This window comes from Maniola jurtina, chromosome 7, assembly GCF_905333055.1.
Source record: "Maniola jurtina chromosome 7, ilManJurt1.1, whole genome shotgun sequence".
NCBI classification, from domain to species: domain Eukaryota; kingdom Metazoa; phylum Arthropoda; class Insecta; order Lepidoptera; family Nymphalidae; genus Maniola; species Maniola jurtina.
Window position 1 is genome coordinate 3,446,284 of NC_060035.1, and position 19,717 is coordinate 3,466,000.

The 19,717-nt window shown below is 35.7% G+C and overlaps 1 protein-coding gene and 1 non-coding gene across 2 annotated transcripts in view; both read right to left on the minus strand.

The window, feature by feature from the left end:
• LOC123866843 (protocadherin-like wing polarity protein stan) overlaps nucleotides 1-19,717 on the minus strand; it is a 179,278-nt gene that overhangs the window by 43,530 nt on the left and 116,031 nt on the right. The window contains exons 4-5 of the mRNA XM_045908552.1: nucleotides 7,287-7,339; nucleotides 1,495-2,678 (exon numbers count right to left, since the gene is read on the minus strand). Of these exons, the coding sequence (XP_045764508.1) occupies nucleotides 1,495-2,618 (1,124 nt within the window). The 5' untranslated portion in view covers nucleotides 2,619-2,678; nucleotides 7,287-7,339. The remainder of the gene's footprint in view (nucleotides 1-1,494; nucleotides 2,679-7,286; nucleotides 7,340-19,717) is intronic.
• LOC123867284 lies at nucleotides 7,706-7,821 on the minus strand. Its single transcript, XR_006796375.1, has one exon. It is a non-coding gene; the product is annotated as a U5 spliceosomal RNA (small nuclear RNA).

The window sequence follows — 19,717 nt, forward strand, 5'->3', positions numbered from 1 at the left end:
AATACAACAATATGTCTGAAGGAAAGCACCAATATCTGAACCAAGACTAGTAAGTATTCTTTATACAGTATTCAAGTATTAGTAGTAAAGTACAGTTAAAATTCGAATGAAAGTGTGGCCAAGTTGGTATGCAAATAGTTACTGCTGCACTATTTATCATGTCTGGTTTTTAAGATAAATGTGCCGACATTTATTTTAAAAAATATATTACATTATGGCTTAAAGCTCAGCTTCACATTAACATTTAAACAAAATTATTCAAAAGATAATTGCAAAGAATTTCATCATTCAAATAATTGGTATCGTTCCCACAAATAATGAGCATTGAGATTGAGCCAGGCAAAAAAGTATTGTAATAGGTATCTAAACCACCCGTTTATACTTTATTAGCCAGGCATCATTACTGAAATGATATAATGGATATAATGATAAACTTGGTGAAAGGTTAATCTGATATAGCCCAGACTATGAAAAGGAAAAAAGTCCATTTACGCTGTTCACGCTAGTCACAATAAGCCGACGTCAACGTAATTGAGGTATTTTGGCTTTACGGCCCGTCAGCCATTGTTCGTCGCGATTACATTGTTTCCGGACCGCATGAAATAGATGAGATCATAAAAGCTCAACGAGCCAGCTTAGAGTCAATTAAAGCAGGCCAGATGGTTTATAGACGGGTGTCAGACCGGTGGCATTCATGACTCATTGATTAGGGTAATTTTGGTTAACTACCGGAACGACATTTGAAACTGCATATACAAGTGCCAACAAGTCAGCTCCAATTCTTGAGTAGAATCGGATCTGCTATCTTAGCACTGTTTAGACATGATGGCAACGAAATGCGATGGCAACGTCTTCAAGAGTTCAGAAGTTAGAATGCAAGGACTGAGTGAAGAATTCAAACATAGGAGCGCGTCGAGCGCAGTGCTGACCTCACGTCCTATTAGGTAAAGTAGGCCAGATGGGTTATAGAAGGACTTATTGATTAGGATAATTTTGGGTAACTACTGGCACAATTTGAAAAGTCGTCTACAGATATACCAATAACTGTCGGTCTATCCATGCTATTCCAACCCTTACGCGCTGATTTACTGACTATTAAGCAAGTCGTTTACAGAGATGAGCTAACTGGCAACCATTGACATGAAAATGTCGGCTGCCAACCTAAGAAGTTGGAAGTTGGCATATCTGCAGATGGCAAAACAAAAGGTGCCGTAGATTTATAATCATGCTTGAATGATAAAGCTTGTTGTTATTAGGTACTATCACTTTAGCTGTTTCAAAATTGATCGCTTGGGAGGTAGGGCACGATACTGATACCCTAGTCGTTTTATGTTGACTTGAAAAGTTCATGGTTTCGTACTGCGAGATTGTAAAAACCGTTCACATTTCTGAATTTAGAACGTTTACATTGTCTAAGGCTTTTAATGTACAAAACCCAGTTGGCCTATGACTCTATCCTTAGATTGAATATCAAAATGTTTCATGAAAACTTACCGGGCTCTTACAGTAGTGACTACGACTCCTGGTGGTTGTTCTTCAGCGACTGAGGCGACGTAAAGAGCTTGTTCGAAATAAGGAGACTGATTCCGCAACTCCCTCTTCACTCGCCTTGCTATATCCGTATCATTCAGCTCTTGATGGTGATACACTATCTTCAATCTATGGTCCGAATCAATAATATTTGTCCGTTCACAGTTGAAAGTAAAAAGCACTGAAACCTTCCACATTGGCTCTTGAATACACACGTCACCGCTCGCTACGAGATCGCCCTGACTACTCTCGATGACAAAACGTGGATCACTTACGTCTAAGAATTGAACTCTACACTGTTTTTGAACTGTCCGCGGCAGAAATGCTGTCAATGAATTTACGAATTGCGAGTTCTTTAAACAAATTCCTTGCCATCGATCCGTCGTTGGTATCCCAAAACTGGCGTACGTCTCTGAAATCCATTGTTTCGCTTCAGCTATCTTAACATCTATGGCCATATCGAAGGGAACTAATGGAGATCGTTTTAGTCTACTTCTATTACTAAACGCGAAATCCTCAAACATCGCATTGGACCACGGATAGGCCGTGGACAGCACACTATATTGACTAGAGTCTAGCTCCTCTTCTTCTAACAATCTCCAGTCTATACTCTCTTGATAAATAGCTTCTCTTTTATCTCTTACATTGTCATCTTCGTACTGTAAAGCTGAATCGTTTTGATCGTAGACTCTATCGAAATCTATGTCGTACAAGTCAGCGTGTCGCCTGCTACAATCTTCACCAGCTACAAGTATTCTTATAGGTAAGCTATAGTAATCGATGTCTCTGATTCGCTCGGACGTGGAGTCGACGTAAAATGTGAAGAGGTTAGGGTAGAGGACACCGTCACATCTCAGTCGCTTACGAAGAGTGACTAGTCCAGAAGTTCTGTTGACTCGTAGGATGTGGTGTACGAAGTTAGCGGTGCGGTGTACGTCGATGGTGTAGGTTCTCTCTGAGCCGAGTTTGTAGACGGCCGCGTCGAGGACGACGTGGCCGGGCGGCGCGGTGTCGGGAACGATGATGAGGTAGGCGCGCGCGGCGGACAGCGCCAGCGCCGTCAGCACGGCCTGCGCCCACCGCGCCATCTCGCTTCCTATTCACCTACAGCAACGCCGCCTCGTCCGACATACGTGCTCGTGGCCCATCTGTATAAACAATAACATTTTTTTAGTTTTTTATTCATTATAGGCAAGCGCTTGACCACAATCACACCTGATGGAAAGTGATGGTGTGGCCTAAGATAGGACGCGTTTACCTAGAAGATGCCTATCAAATTATAATGAGCATTATAATTTGTTTTGAATATCATAATATCGATTCATGAAAATGTAAGGTGTGACGCTATCGCACTAAATCAGTCCATTCATTTTGGAGCTACAATGCCACAACCAGAAAACGTAACGTCTTGTATTTTTGGGGAGCATTTATCGTAAAATGCTTTCAGAAACATCTCCTCGAACCTGATATCAAAAGATAAAACATTAATAGCTTCTTGAAAGCAAGCAAGAAGCGGCTTAAACAAACAAAGTTAATCCGACATCCGAACGCCAGGGAAAACCTTATCCCCTAATACCTGTGCTAATACTTCGCACAATTATTGCTGTTCACAACGATCGGGGATTTCCTACTGTAGCTGGAGAGCTAGTGGTAGAAATCTGTAACTAATTGTTAACTTTACAGCACAGAAAAGGTGGAGGCAAAAGTGTATGAAAATTAAATGACGCATTTCCAATTACAATCGCCGACAACTGCCTTACGTACCTTTACACATAACTTCGTAGGTACTGAAAATGAGCTTTGTATAAAATACCCCTTTAGCTCGTGTGGAAGACATTTTAGTAATAACATTTCTGGCACACTAATATCACTGCGTAACAAATATAATCGATCAAATAAAAAATTCGTTTTAATTAATTTTCTCATGTCTGGCAATTTTTCACTCATGGTTTTTTATAAGACGTTCAAAACATCTGGTCACCATATATCATACTAGGATACATTTACGAGTATCTGGTATGTTTCTTTTTGATTAAAAAAATTAAGTTATTATACAGTAGGCAAATGTTATGTATGTACTAAAATAGTAATACCAGAGTCGAGCAATTAACTAATTTTTTTTACAATTTTGAGAATATTTGTTACTTAGGTCCTACTTCACCATTTCGCCGACCCTTTTCAAAAGTTCCAAAAATCTATAGGTATTCGTATACGGTATCACGTACAATGACGCTCATCCTCTTATACCAAAACTTCGTCCATCTCTTCAGCTATGAGTCCCGACGAAAATCGGCTAAGGTCCAAGATTAATGGCGGCAATTAATGGAAGTGCACGTTGGCAATTTCCGGTTATTTTACCGAATTTACGGGATGTGGAGTAATACGCAAACTGTTTTCCTTTATCAGCTTGTTTATCAGTGGACATAGGTCTTTAATGTTTGTGCTATTTTGGAAAAGATTACTGAAAAGAGGAAATAAACAGTATTTATGTAAATAATAGATACTTTTCAATAATAAATATTATTACTGTCACAATGGACGTCGGGGTCCCAAGATGCTGCAATGGTACCTGCACCGAAAGACTTAGGCAAGCTGTACCCAAGCGGCACTATATTGTAGTAATCCCAACAACCTACAAGAGACCTATGGTGGACCTATGAGACTTATCAGAGAACTTCCACCGATAGATACATACATATACGGACGAGATAACAGAATAGTTTGAATATTATAAAACTCTCAATGAAGAAAAGATGAAATTGGATCGAAAGTAAGGTTGAGTCCACAAAGTTCTCCAGAACGATTTTCGTAAGAATTCAGTGGCTAAAAGTTTGAATATTATGAAAGAGAAAGTTTATGTCTAACTTGAATTAAAGTAAAAAGAACTTTTAGCTCGTGAACTGCATAGATAAATAAAAATTCAATAAGTAGGTGAATTAACCTATAAAGATACAAATTACAATAGGAACGTACCTAGATCTAAATCTATAAAAGGAAACGCTAACTGATTAATCTAGCATGTACGCACAGCTCAAATGTAAGCCTCAATAGCTCAACCGGTAAAGGAGTGGACTGAAAACCGAAAGGTCGACGGTTCAAACCCCGCCCGTTGCACTATTGTCGTACCTACTCCTAGCATAAGCCTAACGCTTAGTTGGAGAGGAAAGGGGAATATTAGTCATTTAACATGGCTAATATTCTTTAAAAAAAAAAAAACTACTGGACGAATCGGGCTGAAAGGCACGTACCTAGATGGTTATTATGACGCAGCCATTCGTTAGGAAACGATTTTTAAAAATTCAATCGATTTATTAAAAATTTATAACACCCCTGACAAGTGATGGTTACAGTAACTAGACAAGTGTAAATTAAAAATTTATAACACCCCCGACGATCCAAAGTATCTGAGTTTTCCAAAACATCATTTTCAAATAAATAATTATGTATTTAGGCAACGTCCATCTTGACAGCTTGACATTTGTCTATTGACATAATATTATGAACCTAACGGTTATCTAACCTTTCTTTTTTACAAGAAAACTAGAAAAGAGCTGATAACTCTTAAACGGCTGAACCAATCTTTTTAGATTATAGCTAAGAACACTCTCGATCAAGCCACCTTTCAAACAAAAAAAACTAAATTAAAATCGGTTCATTCGTTTAGGCGCTACGATGCCACAGACAGATACACAGATACACAGATACACACGTCAAACTTATAAGGGTGAGGCCAAACGGACGTAATTTTTTGAGTTGTCAGTCGCGTAATTTCGGTCGCGTAATTTCTGCTGCATTCGGTTTCATACAAAAGTCCAGTTCGTGCCACACGGCGACGCAAAATGAGTTGAACTTTTGTATGAAACTGAATGAAGCAGAAATTACGCAACCGAAATTACGCGACTTACAACTCAAAAAATTACGTCCGTTTGGCCTCACCCTAACACCCCTCTTTTTGGGTCGGGGGTTAAAAAGAGATGATAACTTTCAAACGGCTGAACTGATTTTCTTGGATTATAGCTAAGAACACTCTCGATCAAGCCACCTTTCAAATAAAAAAGAACTAAATTAAAATCGGTTCATTAGTTTAGGAGCTACGACGCCACAGACAGATACACAGATACACACATCAAACTTGTAACACCCCTCTTTTTGGGTGGGGGGTTAAAATTAGGGCTTTTTTGTAGTCAATACGGACGAAGTCGCGGGCATAAGCTAGTAGGTATATAATTTTGGAAATGAACTAAGTAGATAAAAAGAAGATCGCAAAATAAATGTATCTGGAATCTGGATAGTATCTTCAGGGCTGTGAGTCACTAGGGACTAGTCACTGGGGTGCAGTAGGGTGACAATCATTAATTGATTTTTTGTTAATTTTTGCAGTAAAAAGTACCAAATTTTTTTACCTAGCCTCTTGCACTCTTTTGCTAGCTTTAGATATACGTACGCTCGGGTTGCTGACAGTTACAATTATTTTATAAAATACACATGTTTTTTTGTGAGTATCTTCCGACTGCATCAGGTGGATAAAATGACATGGAATCATACAAAAACGGTTTATTTTTTCATACAAAGGACGATTGAGATCATAAACCTCATTCAGTTTTTCAACAGCGTGGCCACCATATCGCTAATGGTGCTATCTATTAAACGTGTTCGGAATTGCCGATTCGATTGCCGTTCCCGCCTTTAGATAGTCGCCCATCTGATAGGTACTTATATGTATTTATTCGGTTGGGATCAGTTAAAGGCATATAATACTGTGTGTCGACTAAGAAGAGTTACCTCCACGATCCATCGAACAAACAAAACAACCGAAATTCGTGTAGTAGAGAGAAAAATACGTCTAGCTATATAGATTACACATAATATATATAGATTTCAGAATTACGAGAGGCTTTAAAAACCCGTTAAGTCTAATGCATCTTTATAAAAGTCTTATTCGTAGTACCCTAGAATATGGTGCTCCAGTTTGGTCCCCTTACCACAAAACGTATGCTGACACCGTTGAGTCCGTGCAAAGACGTTTTTTACGAAAACTTCTATTCAAATTCAACAGAAAGCTTGTTCATTCCTCTTATGAGGACAAGTTGAAGTATTTCGGGCTCGATTCCCTGTGCATCCGACGTATGCTACTTGATACAATGCTACTGCATAAAATCATCAATCATAAAACTGATACCTCTCTATTATCAAAAATAGGTGTGAATTGTAAAATCCCTAAACGAAAAACTTGCACTTATAACGTATTTCCAACTAAGCCCTGCCGCACTGTTTTTGCGCAGCACTCCTTCATCAATCGCATTTGTCATCAATTTAATATGCTTCATCACAAACACCGGCAACTCAACATTTTTAATTCTACGACGACCTGCTTTCGTCGTAACGTCATTGCCTCCCTGCGTAAGGGAGTTAATTAGTTTGTAAGAGATTTAACGATGTAACGTGTTAATTTAATATTGATATTAATTATTGCATCTTACCCCACTTTACTACCTACTAACCTTTTAAAATATCATTGTATTTAAATCTTTTGTACTAGCCTTTTATTAACGTTTATACTATGTATCTTTTTAGCTATAAACAATTATATTTTTGTAAATATTTTATGTATAAAAGTTGTAGGTTAGACGAATAAAATAAAATTAAAAAAAAAAAAAAAAAAAAAAAAAAATATTATAACGATTCATCAAATAAAACGTTTTGACTCTGACTTAACTTATACTTATTTTATCATATTATTAGTCCATGCAATTTACCTTTTTTTAACGTAGTGAAAACTGCTTTTCTTTTCTCATGAGGCAGTAGCCATCTGTAACAAAGAAAATTGCGAATTTAGTTAATAATATACCTACGCATATCATAAAGTTCTAATATTATAAGTCAGCACTCAGCTTTGAAGGTTACTGTAGAGAGGAGTCTGGATTTTGGCATACATCAGAATAATCTCGGTAAGAAAGGCATACCGAGCCAGTGGTAGATGAATGATGATGAATTTTGATTTTGATTATTACATAATATGTACTACCTAGTTTTTTGCAGAATTACACCAGCATGCTAAAATGACTGATGATACACCGCTCTAGCCTCTATCGACTATCTCACATTTCTAATTTCACAACTGAATTGTGCTGACCACTTGGCGTAATGATAATAGATAAGAGGTAAGACATTATGTAGCTTTACGAAGTAAAGCTTTCAAAAAATAATTAAGACTCATTTGAGTGTTCCCCTCCACGGAAATCTTTAGTAAAAGGCGAAAGATTTATACGTTTTGAAGGGAAACCAGAGATACCAGATAATACTTTTCACATGTAGTCATAAGCTTGCAGACCAATCGTTTTAGCGCAATATAAAATACACGACAATTACTTCAATGCCATCTATCGGCGAGTTTGGTACTTTTGCTAGTTCCAAATCTACCGATAGATGGCACTACCCTGTTTATATCTTCCCACAAAATAGTCACACATTTCTGATTTGCATACCTCATTCATGGTCAACATCAACTAATTGCTTGACTTAGATCTAGACGAAAATCATTTCTAGCTTTAAAAGTAAGTATCACTAATTAGGAATGCATATTTTACTAAGACGCACATATTAATAAATTATATTATTGATAAGTGTATCTAAGTAGGTATGTATTTAATTATTATTACCCGTCGTAATAATTGTTCGAATACAAACACATTCGAAACAGTGAAACGTTTTGAACGTGAAAAAATCAGGGGCCTTTCGATAAAAAGGCCTGAAAAATAAAGTCAAGAACTGAATGTACATTAGATAATTATGTTTGTCTAAGTTTGTTGAAAGGAAAAATATCAAACATCTACGTAAATAAGTATATTGAAAGTATTTGTGTCGTGTGTTAAAAAAAATCTAAACGATCTGATAAAAAAAACAGCAACGGATCTGCAATAATTTCTCTGGTGAAGAAAATGTTCATAAGCAGCGGTTAATAGCTTAATTAACATCAAACGTTTCATCTTTCATTAATTATAATTTAGGTACAAACTTACGCTTACAGTAACATGATTAACACCATGATTGATATTAAAATATTGTTAGACGCAAAATTTCTCTACGCAGCATTTTGATAAAAGCCGGAGTTCACAAGAAATTACTAGAGACAAAGATGGAGAATTTTGACAATAATTAATGATGCGGTTGATACAGTATCTTGCAAAATAAACAGAAATGTTGGTAGGAATTAATTATAGCTCGTTCAAACAAGATTATAACGAAAACTTTTTGTTATAGAAGCATAAATAATTGTTATTTATACAGAGAAGAAGTATACAGGAAATTTTAAGACGTTAGTCTGAGTAAGTATTTTACAAGAAATTGTAAACATACTGATCGCGATTTAAAAGCTAACAAAGGAAAGAAGCAACATAATTTATGATCAACATTTTTAAAACCTATGACTGTTTAGTCTAGGGGGCACAGTCGTGAGTTTGTACCAAAAAACTTAAATATGCAAATGTTTACAGATCGTCGGATGTAAACAATTTCATAAGCTTGTTAGTTATCCGTTCGCACTGCAGCAAATCGGGCAGTTTTTTTGACTTATATGAAACAAATGCTGCAAAATATCAAATAAAATATCTCCAACAAGTTATGTGACAATGCGATCGCGGTTTGTTTGCTAGGAAAGAGAGTTTTCAACATGTTTTATTTGAGTAAAAGGTTTATAAGTGCAAACTCACGGTTTGAGTGTTAAAAAATAGCAAAAACACCTATACTTTATCAAAATCAGTAGTTTTTGCGGACAATATGGTAAATGACATAAAGACTACCAAATGAGTTAGGGTAAAAACTTTGTATATACCTATATGCAAACTGGGCGTGATCTGTGGATACAAATTTCTAATTAAGCGATGGCGTACCGCTTTGCATATTATATAAATAACCACTAACCAAGAATTAGGAATCTAAATAAAACTTTGCAATAAAATTAAAATAAAATTCTGTGAAACAAAAATGAAGTGCAGTATTTTAGTGGATTAGTATTTTAGACGATTTTAGTGGAGTAGTAGGTATTTTAGAGGATTTACCGAATTTATTGTACAGAACAGTTTAGACGTATGAACGGTGCAGTTGGAATGCTTTGCCAGCTCCATAAAAAAACTAAGATGTGGCGTTTCCGTGTCTGTAATTACACTAGTTCTGGTTCACGCAAAGCTATATCAAGCCCTAAACTTCCCTACGGCTATATAATTACCATTCTTGCTCTCGAATTTCGAAAGTATCAATTTTCTATCATTATCCACTTTAATGTAGAAACGAGTGGCTAAAAACCTTTTATGTTGTGGCAATACGAAAACCAGATTTTAGAATCTTGTTTTATAATCTTAGGATTGCTTAGGTATATATAATATTTTTATAAAATTAATATATAAACCATTACCTTAGCATACCATATTAGATAGACATGTACATAACTACATACATTACATACATAAGTCATAGCAGTACATACATACATGATTATGTCAATTGGTGACGATAAGGCACGAAATACATACTTATAAAGTTTTGGACAGACCAAAGAGGTAATTGCTTAGTTGAGAAACAGTTCAGGCTAGATTACATTGGTTGTTTTCAAAGATCGAATCAAAAATCCTTGCTTCACACATCCAACAAGGCTTTTTAACCTTTAGAAATTCTCTCTCTCTTATATACGTGCTCAATTCTCTATACAAATCCTGTACCAAATCGAAATCAATCCTACTCACGACATAGGAAATAAGCAAGTAAATCACGCTGCGTGACAAACGAGTTCTAAATTTCCTCTCCCATCTCTGGGATGCCATTCGTCAGGCTTTACGCGAACGATCTAAACCGACTCGAATTGAACTAATATCGCGTCGCCACGCATTCGCCCTATCGTTAAGCAACACGCAGAAGACATGGCATTCCCGTTCATTACAGGAAATCAAAGTCAAAGTCAAATCATTTATTCAAGTATATATAAATTATCACCACTATGTCGTCCCACAAATCTAACAATTCTGACCATCAAAAGCAGTACAATAGTAGCGACTTTGAATAAATGATTTGAGTTTGAGTTTGGGTACTAAATTGTCCTCTTTCTGATTGCAAATTGCTGAATTCGCACAATGATGTAGTGCTAATAATTAATTACGTAAACCTAAAACCAAGGCTACGAGGCTATAAACGCGCCCAGGTCTGAGAAGAGCCCACAACAAACTCAGCCAGAATCATTAATTGTACCCTTAGTACGACTTTGCACATCTCGATGACGTTGAGGAACATTCGATGATGAGCAAGGACCATCGAAATACTACAAATCTTACAGTTCATTGATTTTATAAATCGTTAATTCAGTGCCACATATTTTATAATAGAAGATCAGAATTCACGCACACTGTTATAACAACTCGATATATTATTATTGACCCAATGGTCCGGTACTTATCCAGAGGGGAAAACTGCGTACACCACCTCCCCCCCGCAGAGGACCTGCATTCCTTTTTACGATCATGCGTGTGCGGTGACAGATTGTGTTAAGTGTTGCCATAATACAGATATACTGCCGTGATTTTGGTACAGAAGGGGTTGAAATGAATTTATTTGCTTTCGTATCATTCGTTAGGATTTCCCGCTAGCTTAAAAACCTAAAAAACACATTATACTTGCAGTTAGCTGTCTCCCATTTATAAAGAAATAATTTGTTGGTGCATTCATTTTATCATTCAAAAGCATTTGTAAAAGTTTATGTGAAATTTTTCGTAACAAAATATGAAAGAATAGAAATTCTTTCATTTTTTTTTTTTGCATAAACGACCGTATTCATTTATGCATGAGACAAAAGATAGGGTTTCTATTTTTAGGAACGCAACTAGTATCAATCATCGGCGAACAGTATCTCGCAATCTAAACGACACCATGACGCCGTACTGGCGGCGAATTGATAGAATTACGTTTCGCTGAACTTTCTAGAAAATTCTAAAAAATTAAAATGTATAAGTACCTACCTAGTAATATGTTAATCGATTTGAAATAAAAATAGCGACTAAGATAAATGGTTTATAGATAAGGCTAGGAATAAATAATCGCGATTTCTAACTGTAAGCTATAGGAGAACTTGAGTAAACATAAATAACCATCTGAGATTGTGGCACATACATTATCTTTATGAATTGATATTTTAAAACCATTATAGCATATAAATAATTAATCTGGACGAAAACAATCAAGTCAGTTTTCTACATAGTTGGAATTTTATGCAAATTAATTTAGGATTTGTTGCTCATAAACAAGCCAAAGCAAATATCATAGTATCAAAACTGTTTTGCGGTTCAACCGGTTTTTTTAATGTAAACGAATAAAAACATTTAGATGACAGCGTAAATTGGAATAATTATAACATTAAACGAGGATACCGTTTTAATCGCTACCGACAGTTCGGCTTTACGGGCTTTTGACGGCTTTATTTGCTGGCTTTTACGATGGCGCGACATCGTTTATACGAATATCTATTAAGTCTAAAAGCTGGGGAACGATCTGTACATATTATTCTAGAAAGGCATTTTTTAAGACTTGCAATAACCCCCTACTACGTATAACGTAGGTGACTACTTACAAATATTTTATTTAACCGGCAATCCTTTTAAAATCTATCCAATAGTAAAAAGTCTTATTCACAAACTCGTTTGGTAGTGAAATAACGGTCACCTTAACAACAAAGCTTCAGTATAAAAAAATATTTAAATGGTATTAAAAATGTTGTTGCAACAACACTACCATAATGGTCTACCCATACATAGGTTAAACACTTAAACAAACACTAACGTAGGCTAGTCTACGAGGATACGATACGATAGAGCCTTCTTTAATGCGTTCCGGTCAATGACTCATTGTGAGGCATCGCATACAACCTACTTTCTTAAGCTACTCGCCTAGGAGTAGACATAGCACTCGGATTTGATATGAAAAATTGTGCTGTTTGTAGAGAAAATTTTTATTATTCAACATAAACGCTCCAAGCACCACGAGGAGAGATTAATCCACACTGGCCAGGAATTCCGTGCCTGAGAAAAACAACAAAGTAATTTATTGTTTTATTTTCAAAAAAAAATGTTCCGCCTTATTTTCTAAAAGACTACGCACACATACTTGGTTTGCCCCACAGTAAAAAGGACATGGAAATCGAAGCTTTATTTCGGCGGCTTTATTGCTGCATAACGATCTTGTTATGGCAAACAAATAGTGGAATGACAAAGCAAAAAATGCATTGGATATATGTAGTTTTTAACCGAATCGGTTCAGTACTTTGTTGTAGTATCGTGTTAGAAAATATTGCAACCACTACGTACTAATATTAATAAATACTTCTCGATTTTTTTTTTAGCACAAAACGTCCGTCAGTCATCACCTGAAATTATCTTGCGTAAGTTGGGTAAGAACTATTACCCTACTTACGCAAGATAATTTCCGGTGATGACTGACGACTAACCTAGACTTTTATACTCGTACTTATTTTTTGATCTACTGGTCTAGTATTGTGGCGGAGGAGAATGTTGCTTATAGCTACTCCCTCGTTCTCTTGGTCGCTTTTTGCATAAAACCTCCGTAGATACTACGTCCACGTATGATGTAAGTTGATTAACGGTTATGATTTATCCTTCATCCAAGATTTATCCTATCAATGTTTGCTAACGAGGTCCATAAGCACGTGGTGTCTAGGCCGATTATGATAGTCATTCTCTATTTACTATCTAAATAAACTTGCTTTGAGGTTATGAATATAAGAGGCCAAATTATTAATACTTACCTATTAATATATAACTTAAGTTATGTTCATTAAATAATAGCCTGACTAGGAGTTAGTTGTGTTAATCGAAAAGCTTTGCATAAAACAAAGACGGGTGGTGTATCTATTCTTATTATAATTTCACGTGAGCAAAAGATTATAATTCTAAGTTTTACTCACGTAAGTAGCTTACATAATTAATTGACAATAAAATTAAAGTAAATGTACTTACTTATAAGAGTGCTTACATTAGTAAATTTATTGTAAGTTAATCATGTAAGCTACTTACGTAAGTAAAACTTACAGGTTTATCCGCGGCTAGAGTACTGCGGAGAGAGGCACCAATCAAATTTAGGCCCGTATTAATTGTTTTCATTATGTATTAGTATGGCATAAAATAAATGTTGCCCATGACAGTTTGTATATCGTTCATATATTTTCAAGAACTCAATAACTCTATAGTATAACTCTATATAAGTTCAAGAACTCTATGTCGGTACTTTAATTCAATAAAATTTCCCCAAACTGTATCCGGACTGGACAATAAATTTTATTGAATTAAAGTACCGACGTAGAGTTCTTTGCTGGTCTTTACTATAAATAAACAGAGCGATTTACCGCATTTAAACTTAAATTAGCTATTCAACAACCGCCGACGCAAATAGCCAAGGGATCTCAGTTTGTCGCATAACCTAAATACTAGCAATCGATATTGTGGGAACTGGGAAGCTATTTGTAATGGTCTGATTTAAAATTCCCTATAAAGACTTGCACACACACAAGGCGTAACGGAGATTATGGGTGCGCCAGGAGTATGGCGACCCAATGATAATTGAATAGTGATTATTTATTATTGACGTCAGGAAATCAGATCTTTGACCTTGAACTTGCGCAGTGAGTAATGAATTGTTGACAGTTTGTGGATTTGAGCTGATGCCTGCACCGCCGCGCAAGTGGTTCGTCCGTCACTTTGAGCGCAGTATGAAAATACAGTACCTGTGCGCAGTCAAATCTACTCAGTTCTTCATTTTCATCAGCTTTCGTCCAGTGCTCTTTTTAGTTGTAGCTCAAACGGTAAAATGAACAGCTACAGCGTGATATTCGGAATTAACTCTGATTGGCTGATACTATCTTGCTATTGGTTAAAATGCATTGCTGCAGCGAACTTAAACAGCAAACATAAATTCAGCCAAACGCAATATTATGAGACTTCATCATTCATTCAATCAATAAATGTATGTATGTTGATGTAATGTATGTATGTATGTATGTATGTTGATGAATTAGTAGCAATCGACCAGCAAATTCCAAATGAACAATTTATTACGTTTATTACACGGATTGCAGAACAATTGTTGATATAAAGCAGATCGAGCAGGGCGATGGCAATGACAGCAACGCTACTCCTACGAAAATGTTGCAGTGTGTGACCATTTCTTCAGTTTCCTTACATAAAAATTTCAAGGAGACTCCACGCGTTGGACACGTTTCCGACGCGCATTGTCTATCCAATGCTTTAGAAAGGGTCTTTTAAAATTCCCCGTAAGGTAGTCATCAAGCCGTAATCATAGGGCGGCGACCCTGTCGAGTGTCGGTCGATAGTGTACTTTACTGTTTTGTTTCATTAAGCATCGGTCATTTCTATGAGTTTCTAGGTTTCGAGTTTCATTTATTAATTACAATATAATCTAGAAAATTTTTGAAAGCCACAAAATTGAAAATGTTTACAGGCTTCATTGTATCTGATATTTGGTTTCGGCAATTACACAAATAAAACACGTTCTGTGGTGAAAAATATTTTGATCATAATGAAAAGACAAAATAAAAATTCAGTTGAGGAAAATAATTGTGTTCCCTTAATTAAAGAGAAAAATATGTTTTTGTTTGTTAATTTCCCCTTTGAAAGAAGCCTAGCGTAAAGGCTGGCGTAAAGTGTCGATTTATCATTTTCTTTGTTTTTCGCGGGCTTTCGTCGTCTCAAAGTCAAAAGCTTTCTTTTGATAGAGACTTTTACGTTTAGCAGGTAGTCGAATTTTTTGATTACTACACAGACATGAACGCTAAATGCATTAGAAGCAAAACGTCTGGATCTTAAAATATCGTAATTCAAAATACTAGACCTACTTGGCATAACCGTTTAGAATTGTTTACTGTAATTGGGTCTAAGCCGGGAAATACTAGCCCATGTAGGTACCCGTACCAAACCACTAAAACTTTGTTGTAATTCGTTACATATCCCAATATTTGCAGGTTTATTTGGCCCCAATGTCTTTTATAGTATCTCCGGGTAAACCTATTTGATCCAGCAGTTAACTCTAATGTTCGCAAGGAACATGCACCCGATTGTACAGGTACCAATGGTAGGTACCTCTACGGCTAGGAGTAAAAACTATGGATGTTTTTACGACTCGTTCAGCATTCCTGTTTGAGTGGCCTAGGTGTAACGGTAAAACGACTAGGCCGAGAGCTGGTGGACTCTTTATAGAAGTGTTTTTAGCTTTTTACTGATCCAAGTTTTACATCATACTGGGACTTACTGTCTGTCATATCGACGTATAGTTTAAGCTGCAGGGTTTAGTAACTTGAAATTTTGCATGAAGGTTTTTTCAACAAAAAATAATTTTTAGAAATTCTACCTGAGCGAAGCTGGAACAATTTTAATTCGAACACAAATTAACAATAGAAAGTTACATTAGACAATTTGTTAGTGCAAACAATATTACACAAAATATCACGGTTCTTTAAACTGCTTTTTGTGCCCGGGATAAGTAATATTAAATTTATAAATAAGCTATTGTACGCGTTATCAAACACTCATCTACGATACAAAAATGTAGTGAAGCAAAAATTATATGGTTTTGAACGCAAATAATGGTTATTTTTCTCCACTAGGCCGTTAATATTAATACTTAGGTCCGTACATAAAACTATACATAAATGTGACGACAATATCAAAGACAAATTATAACAATTTATTTACTTAAGCATCACGTCCACAAGCTCTTGGATAAGAGTACATCTAACAATTCCATGCTTTACAAGAATCGGCTTTCCTTCCAAGACTGTAATTTTATTTAAAACCAATTAAGATCAAAAGAAAAACTTGATTCAGGTATGACACGAGAAAAAACCTAGAGTTTCAATCCTTATAAGGTGTTCATCTGGTTAAGGCATTAAGGTTTATTTTATTGGCCTTGTTTATTGTAAGTTAACTTCATAAGTGCTGATAATAATCGTTTGCATTAATTTAAATTGTTGGTATTAACCGTACCTAGATGAACGAAAACAGTTCAAATATTACGGAACTTGTCATTGATGGATTGATATTGTCGCAAATCGTCATGGTTATAATATTTTTTTTCTTTTTATTACCTAAATAACGGATTTCCACCTTAGTTTATTAGAAGTGTGTACTTGGAAAGTGTAATTTATATCTTTTTTAACCCCCGACCCAAAAAGAGTGGTCTTATAAGTTAGACGCGTGTATCTGTGTATTTGTCTGTGGCATCGTAGCTCCTAAACTAACGAACCGATTATAATTTAGTTTTTTGTTTGAAAGGTGGCTTGATCGAGATTGTTCTTAGCAATAATCCAAGAAAATCGGTTCAGTCGTTTGAAAGTTATCAGCCCTTTTCTAGTTACTGTAACCTTCACTTGTCGGGGGTGTTATAAGTTTTTAATTTACACTTGTTACCAGATGATGTTACGTGACAGATGTTAGTTAACATCCAAAAAATAAGTGTTTTAAAAAGTTTTATTATAAAGAAACATAATAAGTAATGATGCAGATAATGTGCTAAAAGCTAAAAAATAATTATTAGGTAAGTAGTGGGTACCACGTAGGTACCAGTCATCACACCCTCCTCATCAATCTAGACTACGGCATTGATCTGATTAAAATTAAATCGATATCTGTTGCAAGGATTACGACTACGACTAATCGTAATCCTTTCATCGCTATTTTAAAATTAATTAGTCATTTACATAAATGTTAGTACATATTTATCAGTCTTGACTTGAAACTTTTTTTAATTCATTATAGGCAAGCACTTGATCAAAATCACATCTGATGGAAAGTGATAATGTGGCCTGAGATGGGACGCGTTTATATAGTAGATGCCTATTCACTCTTGTTTTAAAGTTACCCGGATTGTAATTGGTAGGGATGATGAAGCCTATGTCCAAAATTAAATTATTTTGTAGATATCTAACAACGTACTTATAAGGTAAACACATCTATACTAATAAATAAAATTGGAGTGTCTGTCTGTAATTTCGAAATAACTACCGCATATTAAGGTCATATGGTTATTTGAACGATACCAACACTGAATCACACGTTTTTAAAATTTTTGTCTGTCTGTCTGTCTGTCTGTCTGTCTGTCTGTCTGTCTGTCTGTCTGTCTGTCTGTCTGTTTGAAAAGGCTAATCTTGGGATCGGCTGAACCGATTTTGACGGGATTTTCACAGACTAGTAGAGAATTGACCAGGGAGTAACATAGGCTACTTTTTTAACCGACTTTCAAAACGGGAGTTGTGTTTTCTACCTATGTACACCGAAATCTCCGAGATTTCTAAACCGATTTGCGTCATTTCTTTTTAATCGATAGAGGAACTTTGCGACATTGTTTCATAAAAAATTTGGAGTCCAACTCTTCAATCCTGATGCTGCAGGGATCTGATCAATCCACGCGGGCGAAGCTGCGGGCATCAGCTAGTCTCGAATACATTAACACGGAAGTACTCAAACCTACCATCTATATACTATATGAACTTTTAAGTATAAAAGAGCAAAATACACCTTCCCTTAGAAAAGAAAGGAGTGAAGTACTCGCTAACCCATTAGTGAGACAGCACAAAGGATTCTATAGAATGTCCGTCTTGGTTTAGCGCCAGAAGTAAGTAAGGTGAATGAATGGGATCGTTTATATCTACTTCTTACGGCTATTCAGTGGAAATCTTTTATCTATCGATTATTTTGCTACGAGTTGTATGTGGAACTTATGTATCAAAGAAGAAAAGAATATATCGCACCCCTCGATCAAAACTGTTTCAAGTCAAAATCTTCCCTTTATAGGTTGCCTAACCCTAGTTTCTGATCCCTGACTCGATTATTTGTATGGGAAAACAGTAACTATGCATCATATAATTTTCAAAGCACGATATTTTCTTCTCAGTCTTTTTTTATAATTTTAATATTTTTGGAATAACTAGGTACCTATAAAAGAAATGTTATGGAAAAAATTGTTTTTTGAGTTGAAACAGTTTTGATCGAAGACGACACGAAAACACAACAGTTTAAGAGGGCTCTCTCCGTCACTCGTTTCATACAAACGTAGTTCCAATTTCATTTGAATATTAAGCAACCAAAGTCCATGAAATTTTGCAGACATATTCTAGAAACTAATATCTGTGTCTGTGGTGTTTTAGATTTTTCTAAAAATATGTAGTTTTAAAATTACAGGGGTTCAAAGATTTGTATGAAAATTTTTAAGACCGCGTAACTTTGAAATCGAATATTTTAACAGAAATCTGGAAAACCACAGACATGGATATTAGTTTCTAGAATATGTCTGCAAAATTTCATGGACTTTGGTTGCTTAATATTCAAATGAAATTGGAACTACGATTGTATGAAACGAGTGACGGAGAGAGCCCTGTTAAAGGGGTGAAACAGAGATTTGAGATATTATATTATGTATGTTGTGTTCTCATATTTAAAATGAATAAATCTAGGTTACAGTATATAAGTAAATGAATATTATGTACCTGCCTAGGTACTGCATAATTTACTCCTACATTACGGTAGACGTCCGTATCAACAGAATAAATCAGCCTGAATAAATTACTTCAATAGAATTGAGTATTACAACATATTCCTCAGTTCGAATAGAATAGTACCTACTGTTTTTACTTTTTCTACAAAGTAGGCAAGCTACTACACAATCACATACAGCCGACATACATTGCCTGTTTAATCAAGCAGAATTTGCCTCGCAAGTGGAATTATTGTGCGAAAACAGAGATACAAAAGCTGGTCAAATGCGTGCCAGGACACGGATGGTAGGGTTCCGTATCCAAGCTAGTTGCTAAAAAAATAGGTGGTTTCAAAAACGCTAGTTTTTCAAAAAAAGTATCTAAAAACTCTGATAAGTAATGATTTTAATAAGATAGGTATCACTCGAGGGCAAGCTCGAGGGTGTGAACCAGATTTTTCTTTCTACTAACGCATTTTGTACATGTTCAAGAGATAATTTTTTTTTCAAAATTTAAATATGCTTCTATGTAGTGGTAATAAGTTTTTATAACTGTACTTCATTTCAACCTCACAGCTCTTGTACTTTTTTTTTTAATCGCTGTGACAGATTGAACGGATGGAGGGACTCATCGAAACTATAAAGGTTCCAG